General features: G+C 38.4%; 1 protein-coding gene across 2 annotated transcripts; it reads right to left on the bottom strand.

Moving 5' to 3' along the window:
- Positions 1–274: 274 nt before the first annotated feature.
- Positions 275–11,234, bottom strand: Dnai2 (dynein, axonemal, intermediate chain 2). 2 transcript variants are annotated; one of them, XM_073988468.1, is made up of 6 exons: positions 10,462–11,234; positions 10,010–10,396; positions 1,071–1,249; positions 779–1,016; positions 496–719; positions 275–422 (listed from the first exon to the last, which is right to left on the bottom strand). In XM_073988468.1, exons 1-6 carry the CDS (start codon positions 11,143–11,145, stop codon positions 404–406), a joined length of 1,731 nt encoding a protein of 576 aa, XP_073844569.1. In that variant the 5' UTR covers positions 11,146–11,234; the 3' UTR covers positions 275–403. The 2 variants fall into 2 exon arrangements, with proteins under 2 accessions (XP_073844569.1, XP_073844568.1); XM_073988467.1 differs by having other exon boundaries at positions 500–719; positions 10,462–11,210.
- Between the last annotated feature and the right edge of the window lie 1,903 nt (positions 11,235–13,137).

Here is a 13,137-nt window from a genome sequence, read left to right as displayed (position 1 = left end):
AATAGTTTTGTGGATGTTGAAGTTGCTATCGTCGAGTTGTTCTTGTTGTGGAGGTTGTTTAAGGTGGCGATATTTTGGTAGAGAATAAAAATGCATATTTGGTGGTTGTATCCCGCCACTGCCAAAATAATAGGCACAACTAGTTTCACACACAAAGAAAATAACCGACAAAATAAAAAAAAACAAAAAATAATCGTAGCAGCAAGTGTTGACGCCAAAGACATTTGTAAAGTGATTTTAAATATCCAAAAGCTTAAGAATATCTTGCAAATCCTTTTATAGTACAACTACAAGAACTATTTATTTGTGTTTAATTTGACTACATTTAATAATAATTACTTAAAACTAATTATAGTAAAAGTAAAATTATTACATCTTCGCCGCACTTTCCGCATCTGAGGCCTCAGTTTCGTCCATATCCTCTGAAAAATAGAAAGACAAACAATTACAATTAACTGCCAACTGTCCCCCCAATAAAACCATTTCGCTAAGCACCTACGCTTGTTGCCTGGTATGCGGCGCAACCTTTCCTGTTCAACTGCAGCAAAGTATTCAGCCTCCGCTTGTTCACATGCCGATTGGAAAGGTGCCACATTTACTTTGCCATTTAGCATTGTCATGTCACCCTGATCTTGTCCCAAATTAGTTTTCACTTTCAGCTTTATTTCACGTGATTTGGCTTCAAGGATTTTTTCGCGACGATTTTCTCTTTCAAACATCTGCAAATATTGGAATAAATTATTTAGATCTTTCTCATCTTTGAAATTATTTTTCTTACCGCTGTTAACAAAGGTTTATCATTCTTATTGGATGATACCATATTCTCGGAAACTTCTATTAGAAATGTGGCGCCCAATTTACTGCCACAGCTGACAAATTTGCCATTCTCGTTGGTTCGCACACAATACAGCGGTTCGTCACAAACTTTGACCGTCAGCACCGGCTCATTTTGTTGTTGCAACAAGTCCCATGCATCGAGCACACCATCCATGCGAGTTATGAAAAATTGTGAAACCCTGCGGGAAATTAATTTTATTTATAAAAGAAAATCGTTGTTTTTCGGAACTTACTTTGTGTAACTCCAGGCCCCATCTGTTAACATTGCATTACTACTTTTCGTCCAAATTATGGAACTTTCCCGACAATCTTCTGACCATATGCGTGCACACCAATCTCCAACTGTAAGGAAATTCTTTACAAAGGCAGGATTACGCATTATGGCATAAACTGGTCCCAAGTGACACATCATCTGAAATACACACAACAATACCGCATGAAAACTATTTTGAAAAGTAAAAACAAAATTGAGTTGGGTGAACTTATATCTTTTGCTGTCAGAATATTTTCAGATTTTTTACTAACGGTTCCAGAGATATCGCGCCTTGAAAAAGTCGAATTCTGTAAAAACTATGTGCAAAGAAATACTCATAACTACTTTAATATTTGTACTTTTTTATGTTTTGTTGTTTTATCAGCTATTTAATAAAATATAGAAACAATTTTGCACAGTGGGCTTGGACGATATTTTCGCGATTTATTATTTAAATTTTTATAATTGATCGTAGTTTAATACAAAAAAAATCAAGAAAATCGAAGAGGTCAATCATTGTTAAAAATTGGTTTTAAATATAAATCGCGAAAATTGCATTCAAGACCACTGTGCAATTTTTTTCTTTATTTTATTAAAATAAAATATGATAAAACAACAAAACATACAAAAAAGAGCTCTGCGAACAGTGGCCCCAAAACAAAATCACCCCAAATTCAAAGAACAAAATGACCCCAAAAAAATATGTGGGCTACAACAACACGAAATTTGGGGCTATTTTTCACCTTTTTGGGGTATTTTTGCATATATTTTTTGGGGCAAAACTGCATTTAAATAAAAAATTGCCCCCAAGACATTAAAATGTAAGAAAGCCCCAAAATTCTACGTTGTTTATTGTTTGGGGCGTTTCATAGTCCCAAAAAATGCCTTGTAATTTTTGGAGTCATTTTGCACTTTGTTAAAATTTGTAATTCAGTTTACATTCTGACTAAAATAAGGGGACAATCGTAGTTTCTAAAAAAATATGAATGGTTTGTTGTAAGAACTTTCAATTTCATCATTCTTAAAAGTTCTGCAAAGCTGTGAAGAAGTGCCAATTTGCATAAACAAAATAATAAATATTATGGAGTGCGTATTTTTTGCGGGTAAAAAAAATCAATTCAAATCTTCTTTTTTTAAAGAAGATAAAATGATTTACAAAAAACAAAATCAGTTTATAAAGACGTAGTTAAGTACGAGTGTTGGAGAGATGGGTGTAAGTCCAGACTCAATTATTTACCTGACGGAACGTGCGAAAATCCAAAAAAGTTTGTAAGCCATAACCATCCACACGAGGAAGAAGAATTTAAAAAAAATTGTGCCCTCAACGAAATTAAGGAAGAAAGCGAAAACATTTCAGAAACTCTTTGGGCTCAGCCCAACGCTGTAAGCAGTGCCAGAACTGCTTTTAGAAATGTCTCTGAAAGGTAAGTACTAAGTGAACTATTGAATGATGAAGTGTTTATAATTAAAAAAACTCTTAATTCAAGGTTACAAAATGAAACAAAAGACTTGGAATTCCAGAAACTAAGGCGGGGGCAACAATTCATTGCGCCCAAGAATTTCATTACATCTTCAAAAAATGGAAAGGAGATCATTGACGCATTTACAATGGAGGCAGTGTGGGAGGCTTATGGAAAGTCGCAAGATATGGAAAATCCTAGACCTTTTTATACCGCCTGTATTGTCGAGGACGAGTTTACATATGGTATTTTTACATCTCAAAAATCTTTCAATTTAATTGTTGAAAATGTCACTGATAATCAACGAAATGGCTGTGGTAATAACAGACTATGAACAAGGATTGAGGAAGGCTTTGAAGACTGTGTTCCCAAATGTAAAGTGTATTGGATGTTGGTAAGATTTTATACCGTATACAATCAGTTTTTTTCCAAGAAATTCAAATGTGACAAAATATATCATGTATACATTTGTAAAAAGATATTGATAAGGATGTGTTGTGTCGGAATGGTAAAGGCTGCCGTAAGGGAAAAAGTCGCGCGCGATTTTTTTATTTCCTCTTCCGACATCCTTCGCCCTCCGGACGCAAAAATCAATTTCAAACAATATTTTTCAATTGGATACTCATAAGAGCTATTTCAAATAGTTGGTGCAAATTTTACGATTTTCCTTCTTATCATGGCACAATTACCCAGGTAGTGGCATCGTAAAATTTTGAATATGTTATGTCAAAACCTTCTTTATGTTGTTGGGGAAATTACAACAAAAATAATTTTTTTATAAAGGGATTTGACTTTTCATATTCGATCAGCTGGTGTGATACAACTACCTGGTAGTTCTGCCATGCTTCTTATATAAATACACATTTAACTTTAGGTTTCACTTTTGTCAAGCTGTCAGAAGAAATTCGTTAAAATGTAAAGACTTCATTAACTATCGGAGACAATCAAAGCCAGCTTCAAAAGCTTACTATAAACTTTTGGCACTCCCTCTGCTTCCTTCAGCGCTAATAAATGATGGATTTCGTCAAGTTCGGACGGAAATTAATTTAATGGACAGTGAAAGGAAATAACAACGGCGAATACTGAGGATGAAAACGACGAAAGAGAATGTGTTGTTTGCAAGGATAATTTAGCAAATGTAGTATTTCTCCCTTGTAGACATTTGAAGTGCTGTTCCTCATGCACTACAACATTATCAAATTCAGCACACTTCCTTTGTCCATACTGCAGGGAGTCAGTTAAAGACAGTATTGTAGTTTTTATTTAATAAAAAAAGTGAATTGTTTTTGGGGTAAATTTGTATTTTTTTATTTTGGGGTGAAAAATGTAATGAAATATGGACCCAAATTTGGTCCATATTTTTCAAGGCACGATATCTCTTGAGCCGTTAGTAAAAAAATAGAAAATATACTGAAATGTTTTGCTGATTAGCAGAATCACCACAGCAAAAAATAAAGGAAATCGAAAACCTCATTTTGAAGAAGTGTCCTATTTCACTCAAAAATCCCCATATATGTATATCCTGCACTACAAGGACAACTCTAATATTTCAAAATATGTCAAATAGTGCTGTTCCGTTATATTTGACCTAAGCTAATGTTGATGCATGATTCCCTCTACCTTTATTAATTTTCTTTTAATTTCCAGGCTAGTTTGAAATAAATAACCAACATTCCATGGACAGAAAACACGTATCTAATCTGCAAATGTTAACTGTTCTGCCCAGGGTTTCGGAGTTGAGGTATTTTTAGCTCGACTCCGACTCCAGACCGGGATTTTTCACGACTCCGGCTCCGACTCCGAGGTTAGATTCCTATACCACTAAAGTTAATAAAATTTGCACAAATGTTTAACTTTTTCCTATATTTGGCCAATATAGTCTAATTTATTGGCGTTTCCTAACATATTCTTTAGAAAGGACATTAGTACTCAACTACGGAACATAAATATGAAGTAACATTCATAATTTATATTATTTCTACTGAATCTTACATTCAAAAAGGGCACCAAAATACAATTTGGAAAGCTTTTGTCGGTTTTGGAGTTTTTTTCTTCGCACGAGTAAATTTTGAAAGGAACTCTTCCCCGTGAGAAAATCATTAAGCTTTCAAAATATGAATGAATGGGCAATACAAATCTTAAAACTGTCTTTGGTAAAAATTTTAAGCAATTCATGAAAAGGTTTCAAAATGGATGTAAGCAACATTTTAGAATGCTTCGAGTGCCTTAAAAGCCATTTTCATGAATTTTATCCAAGAAAACTACGAAACTTTTTATTAGATTTTTTTCATCATCTGAAAGAACATAACAAAATCTGCTTTCTTGATTTTAATTTGAAAAATACCACGAAGTTTTGTTGCAACTGGCCGTATAGGTTAGGGTTAGGTTAGGTTGAAAAGAGGGGCGAGTAATCGCCACATGTCCTGGTGGACATACACATAAGCCATGAAGTAGGCCTGTTGTGCGCTCTAGTCTAAGTTTTTGAAGAAGGGGACTCTACTATAAATTAATTAAGGAACTCTGTTCCCTTAACAAAATCCCGTAATTGTTTTAGGTCGTCTACAATTACGTGATTAAGATCTGGTATTGTGTCGTTCCCTAAAAACTGGGATCTGATGTTTGCGAAAGCGGGGCATTGGCAGAGAAAATGCTCCAATGTTTCATTATCCTCTCCGCATGCCCTGCATACGCTGTTGTCTGCACAATTAATTTTTTGCAGATGAGCTTGTAAACCCAGGTGACCAGTAAGAACACCTGTAAGTCTACTCAACTCTGCTTTACCTAGCAGTAATAGGTTTTTAGTTTTTTCCTCATTTGGGTCTCCCCATAGGATTTTTGTGGTTTTCCCTAATTCCTTTCTATTCCATAGGGATAAGGGGGCATTTTTTGCCCAATTTTTTAACTCTAGCCGAGACGCGTTTAGTAGCTTTGCGTTCGCTAAGTTTACGGTTGCTAAATCCCTTTTTTGCCAGAAAATTTGCTATCTCATTACCTCTATTCCCCGCATGTCCCGGTACCCATATTATACGCACCGTGCCATGCTGAGTATAGCTGTTGATCGAATTTATACAATCCAAGACTGTTTGTGATTTTACTGTCTTGGATGTTATTTCTTTGATTGCAGTTTTACTGTCCGTAAGGACGTTTACAGTAGTTGGTCTCGTGTTGGCATTAAGCCAGTTCAGACACTCTGTGATCGCTCGGATCTCCGCTTGATGGACCGTATTGTGATCCGGCAAACGAAGAGATATTTCGGTCTCTGGTTCTTCAATAAAGAGACCCAGTCCCGTTCTCCCACCTAGCATTGAGCCGTCTGTATAACAACAGTTTCCAGTCGGCATTTGTGCTAGATTTCCGCCGATCCACGAGTCTCTGTCTGGAATTAATGCCTCGCATGAGGCAGCTACAAATGTTTCAGGTATACGGTCCGATACAATGTTATCCATTGACTCTCCCGTTGTTACCTGCAGAATGTTTTGATGGTATGTTACTGGCCGACAGAAAAAATCAAAATATTAATGTTTGGCGTTTTTGTCATAAAACGGGCCAACAAAATATGACAAATAAAATCGATCGATGAATTTGTAGATTCCTATGTCCTTTCTAGATTTTTATAGAATCATCTTATAATTAAGATTTTATCTAATTTTATGCAAAAGCTCTTCAGAATAGACCTTTGTGAGAAGATCAGTAGGTCTTCTGACAGAAGACATGTAGTACTTTTACAAAAGGCGTTAAATGTCCTATTATAATTCGAATATCATAGAACTTTACTTTTGCTTGCAAAAAATTAAAGCATCAATTAGACCATAAAATACCCTCAACATGAATTTTGTAATCAATATAGAGATGAAAAGATTTGACTTCAAAGGATAGTAGATATCCTGTGAATCGCGCTCTAACTTAGTAACTTTTAAAATAAATAATGGTTTTTTGAAAAAAATTTGGTGTCCCGAATTTAATGTTTTATTTCTATAATGTAAAAAAATTGCCCGGAGCCGGAATCGAGTTATTTTTTCGACTCAGACACCGACTCCAGCAAAATTGCTCGACTCCGACTCGTAGACTTCGACTCCGAAACCCTGGTTCTGCCTACCTACCATGTGGTCTATCTCACAGTGCTCTTAACACACAGGTTGAATACAATGCGTCTATCAACGATCTCACAATGAAGTGCAAGTAACAATTCGCTTACACGTATTTGGCCGTAATCGCCTTTTTGGTGAGGAGCGGGTCAAATAATGTTATGCTCCCACAAGGAGGCTAGAGGGGCACAAGGCACTCACGGTACCATAATTTAGCATCCGGACAAGCTAAAGTCTGGATTCCCGTCCGGGGCTGCTAAAATCCAACAATCAATCAGGGGGAAAAGTGCAAAACAAGATCACAAATCAATTAAAATGCTGACCTCACGGACAGCACATATTACCTACAGGTAGCTCGCCATTAACACAATAGAAAACGAAGTTACCCTAATGGGTAATCGACAGAACATGCACAAGAAAACAAAATAACGTCGCACCAATTCCCATCCACACAAATACTTCCAACTGCAGAGATGACTATGCGAGAGGGTTACCTCCACTAAGTCTTGCCCTTCGCCTAACAAAGACTTCACATGCAAAACTATTTAAACAAACAATAGTCCGATTGTCTCCAAGTACCGTACTGAGATCCGTAACGAAAGTAACGTTACTATACGCCCACTTAATCCTTAATTTATCAGCAACATTCTCCATTCACAAAATAAGAAGGTCCTAGGCAATCATTTTCAACCAAACATCAACTTCTTTCTATTGGATAGCCCTACATCCCGCTTCCAGATCAAATGACAAAAACACTTGCAGTGCATCCGTAGACACAGTCGGACGAACCAGCAAACATGTTAACATGACTAGACGCTGACACAACAAGAACCTTTTCCAACATTAAACAAACTCAGCTGTGGCATACCATCGTCTTCCAGTCATACTAGCATCGCCCACCATACATGGTACGCACAGAACAGAGAACGGCTATGGGCAACTTAACCTTCTTTCTTTCAGCACTCATTTGTCACCCGCCATCTCAATACCCACCCCGGCCCACCAAGCCACTACGATACCCATGGACTGCTTACCAATCTCCAGTTCGACGCGAGACTCATATTTAATCATCTTAAAGAGACTATTGACATACGCACATGTCTTGAAATTGGTAGGTATCTTCCGCAACAAAGAATCCATTATGAGATTCCGAAAATGATCCCTAAGGGCAACCGAACTAATGCGGAGGCAAACCCTCGCGGTATAACACCTTAATCCTTAGCGCCATAATCCTCTCCAGCAACTTACTAAGCGCTGGAAGAGGGCTTTTGTCCCAATACGAAAGGATTTATTCTTCACCCGACGAATGCGACCGCCAAGAACGGACTCTACTCCTTATCCGGCAGATCGGGGGATGTAACCATGACGAATTCAGCAACTAAAAGCGGACTTAATCAGGCATGACCTTCCAGATGGCTTTATATACTCTTCCAGTCACACCGTCGGTACTGTCAATTTTCTATACCTGATCCGGTAGATGCTGTCATCAATTTCCTAACAAGCGGAGGAATTGATTGAGTCTACGACCTTCGAAATAATGTTCCCAACAACATTCTCCCCTATCCCGAGGCAGTCGTCGTGAAGCTTGTTCGCAACGCCTGTATATCAATCCGACGCTTAGATCCACCATGTCGGCATACACCGTATACTGTTCCCCAGGAATCGTCCCAGTTGCCCTGTATAAAGCTGCTCCAATTGTCTACTTCAACAGTATTCACAAACTCTCCATCTAAACTGAAAAGCTGCCACTGCTGACTCACCTCTCCACTTGTGAGGTTCTGATGGCCAAACCGGTCATCTTGGAGAACCACAAAAAGACGTTGAATTTGTATCCAAGAATAGGATAAACGGAAACTACTCTAAAGGAGTGGTATCGCATCCATATACAAATGGTAAGGCTCCAACGGCAAGCTCAATCTACAATAGATCCTAGCCGATAACGTATTTTACACCCATCATCGAAAGAAGAGTACAGCCGATGCAACTGTCAACATCAACGTCCGTAAAAACCCACATACCCCCCGTCAACCCCTACTCATAGCCATCTCTACAATAAAGCTTCTGTAACAAAAAAAAAAAAATCGCCGGAGCGCTTTTTAAATAAATCGCGATTCAAGTTGACATTTTTAGGAGTTTTTTAGGTTTCACGATTTTGTTTGGAAACCGCAAGTCCTATCGAAATGGGACTAAGAAAACGTTGTAGCTATGAAAAGTCTCTACATGATTGACCTTTATGATAATTTCATAGGTTTTACCGTTATTGAGATATAGAAGTTCAAATTGGGACAATGCATTGACTGTATCTCTTCCTTATAAAACAAGTTCATACATGGTGCGCCTTAACTAACTTTAAGTGAAAACAGCTTACACCTGGGAAGTTTTTGCGGATTTTGAAACAGCAATGTTCATAGGTAAGAAAAATCCAAAAACAAGAAAAAATCGTTAGAGTGATTTTTAAATAAATCGCGGTAAAAATTCACATTTTTAGGTTTATTTTAGGGTTTCGATTTTGCTTGGAACCCGCAAGTCCTAACAAAATGGGGCTAAAGCAAATGTTGTAGCTGTGAAAATTCTCTAGAGGATTGACTGTTATGATTTGTTCATAGGGTTTGCCATTTTTGAGATATATAGATGATTTTCACGATTTGCTTGAAAAAGGTAAGTCTTATCGAAATGGGATTAGAGAGAATCTTTTAGCTGTAAAAATTCTCTATAAGACTGGCTTTCGTAAGTTTTTCCTAGGTTGTACAATTTTCGAGATATATAAGTTTATGTTGGGAAATTGCAGTATTGACATTGTTTTATAAGTAGGCGATATAGTCAATGCATTGTCCCAATTTGGAACTTCTATATCTAAATAACGGTAAAACCTACGAAATTATCATAAATGTCAATCATGTAGAGAATTTTTATAGCTACAACATTTTCTTTAGTCCCATTTCGATAGGACTTGCGGTTTCCAAGCAAAATCATGAAAACCGCTCCTGCGATTTTTTTTTTTTATTTTTCTCATATATGAATATTGTAGTTTCCGAATCCGCAACAATTTCCCAGGTGTAAGCACCTTACATTTAAAGTTGCTTCAAGAGCACCGTGGAGTAACTACCCTCAGGGCCAAATGTAACAAAAACAACAACAATGATTTGAGTCAAGAGGACATTAAGAACCCCATTGGACAACACAGCTTATCTAATTCATCTCTTAACTCAACGGACGATTAAAACCCCTCAATACACAATTACAGTAGTTGAACTACTTTCTAAGGAAGATCATTTCGCGTTGCCACAACAGTTTAAGTACTCTTCTTAATATAATGCCGCCTTTACATGTTCGCTTTTCTAACTAACTTTTCTTTCGATTACCAAATTACTTACCCTCAGCTGAATCTTCTCAATGGGTGTTTTTCCTTTGCGATTACAACCGAATAACATGCCCATTTCAGTGCCAGCCATAAAACGTGTTGGTATAGTGGTTTCATATTCCAATACCGATACACCATATGATCTCGATAAATCTTGTTCATCACTTTTAACTGGATCCATGAGCAGGCGATCCAGTGGTTCACTTAACTTCCTTGTATCCCACCACAGCACTTGGCCATCAGAACCCCCAGAAAAGAATTCTGTGCCACTTTTGGAATTGTTCCACAATACCGAATTGACTGGGTCACGATGGCATATTTCTCTTTCGCTTATCATAACGGGATATTTACCATGACGTGTGTCCCAGGCTGCCACTTGGCCATTGTACATACCGCTTACCTATTAAAAAGAAACAAATTGAAATTATTACAATCTGTGACAATAAGTATTCATTTTTGTCCCACCAAACTTGTCGGATCCTTTTGATTGTATTCCAAACACACACACGGCACCTTTGGTTCCAGTGTCAAATACGGTTCATTGGGATTTTCAATTTCCCAAATATAGGAATTGCATTTCTGCCCCGTCTTATCACCCTGAAATTTCATATCGCAATGGCTGACTGCCATTTTTATGCCACCATCTGGCGACCAGCTGAGATGTGTCACCGGCACTTTAATGGGATTTGGATCACGATAAACATTAACGGTCCTCGAACGACATGGTTCTGGCAGCGGTGCCGGTTCCAAATCATCAAAATAATTCTCATAAATATTCACAGCATTATTTTGGAAAATATACTGTTCCATTGGTCGAGTCAGATTCATTACTTGTGTTATATAATTTTCGTCCTTTTCAATTTTACGTTTATATCTCACTGTCTGTTCAGGGTCATGCATGTTGATATCCTTGGGCCAACCACCTTCATTATGGGTAATACCAGTGTGTTTATATGTGGCCCTATCTGTATTTGCCACACTCAAGGACATTTGATTGGCATATTGTGTCTCCCGATCAATGGGATTTTTAAGAATATAGGCTTTGGAATTTTCCCTATTCGAATTTTCCGAAAATAACACTTCATCTTTGTTGCTAAAATTAACGGCTTGTCCGAAATTTCTTCGTTCGCGTTTGTAAATGTATTCCATGTTGGAAATGGGTGAAAATATTTATTAACGGAGTTTCAGTTGTCCGGAGAGTGGTTTTGTTGCGTAAATTGATAGAAGTTGTTTATTATGGTGGTCATGGTAGCAACAGGCAGAGTTGCCAATATATGGGGTAAAACGTAACGGAAGTTTATGCAAAAGTATTGATATGGCAACTTGAGTATCCTTGGCGATAGAAGTTATGGTAAAGCGCCATTCAAATGAAAGCAAGTAGATTTATTGACCATGATGAAAGTAAAGAAAACCACGAAGAATGGCGTGAAGTTCGGCTGGACCGAACTTTTTATAATCTCCACCACGAATAGTAGTAAAGTAAAAGGGAACAGTTTTGTTTATGAAAGTTCAAATCTCTTCAGCCGCTCTAACTGATGAATATCATTTTATTTTAAACAAGGTTAAATACTAACCCACGGTGACGGGTTCTTTGATACCGGATTGACCGGGAACCACACAACACCCGTTTTCCGACCAGCGGCTGCCACCTCAGTGTACACGTGTTTGAATTTGAATAGTTTTTTTTTTGTGTTAGGATCAGCATATCCCGGAATGTCTGCTCCGGATACGTTTGGTCCGTGCAGGGACGCAGGAAAACCCAAGACCAATTTGGATGTGCTCAGTTTGTTTCAGTGAGATGCAATAGATGCAGGGAGTGCGTTCATCCCAGGCCTTGTTCTGTACTAGTTAATACGACGAACTACTATAGGGACTATGTTGCTGCATGCTGCTTGAACACAGCCCCCGTGACGTCGTCGACTCTCCCGCATTTCCCCCAATAGTAGCTGCACACGAAACAGTTCTTGTTCAATCCCTGAAAATGCATCATTTTTGCAATTTAATTGCAATGGGTTCCGAGGTAAGGTCGAGGAAATAGTTTCATGAGTCGCGACGGTACAGGAAATTAAGCTCAACAACAAATGCAGCTTACAGCGTTGTAATGGTTACAAGGTACCGAGGAAGGATCATGAAATTGATGTAGGGATTAGCTTTTCTATTGCACCAGCCTGTTCAATACAGACCTATCTTTGTTGAGTCTGGCTTTAATGACCCAGTCAGGTGTGGAACTGCTAAGGTTGAGTTGCTCAACCTATACACCCCGCCGATAAATAGCTGTATTCCAGGTTATAGATCCAACATTAGCCCACTCTTGGAAGATCATAACCGTTTGGTCTTGGGTGACTTTAACCCTCATCATGAATTGTGGCGTTCGGTCCTCGAAAACGACCAGAGTGGTATAGTGATGGGTGAGCAGATTGATAGCTCTACGTTTTGCACGGTCAATGAGGACGGCCCTAGCAGAATTGGCGAAGAGTATCACACTTCGTCAGACAAATATTACGTCACCTGGCAACGTCTTGGGTCAGACCATCTCACATAATTATTTCCAACAGCAGACCGCCCGATTTCATCACCTCTGAACCACATCGTTCCCGAAGTCTGTAAAATGGGCAGGGTGGTTCCAGTACTGCAAGCATGGATGCCAGGAAAGGTGAATCGTACAGACCTATTTCGAGTTTGTCGCCTATACCAAAGACCCTTGAGGCTTTACTACTTCCCATTGTCAGAAATAATTATCCGCTTGCCGATCATCAGCATCCACTTACCGATCATCCGTAAACAAAATTACACGAATACAGATCTGCTTGTCATCTCCACATATCACCATCAATCCCACGCCAGCGGGTTCTTTTGCACCGGATTGAACAAAATCCATAGTGTTTCGGCTAGCGGCTTCCAACCCAGCATCAAACCTATGCTTCTACGTAGGTTTTTATGATACAATAACAACTTCTCCACACATATTAGTCGAGGACTCAACCAGAGCAAGCCTTTGATACTGTCGTCCAGTACAGCAATACAATGACATGCTCTCGTTGCAGTAATTGCTTGGGTGTTACCGTGAAAGCAACCCTGATCACCATAAAGTGTATAAGACCCCAAGGCCTGTCAGGAAAGAACTTCATGACCTAGATAGAG

This window comes from Musca autumnalis, unplaced genomic scaffold (assembly GCF_047663935.1).
Source record: "Musca autumnalis isolate F117 unplaced genomic scaffold, ASM4766393v1 scaffold_5, whole genome shotgun sequence".
NCBI classification, from domain to species: Eukaryota; Metazoa; Arthropoda; class Insecta; order Diptera; family Muscidae; genus Musca; species Musca autumnalis.
The sequence above is the reverse complement of the archived record's forward strand: the minus strand, read 5'-3'. Positions and strand labels throughout refer to the sequence as shown.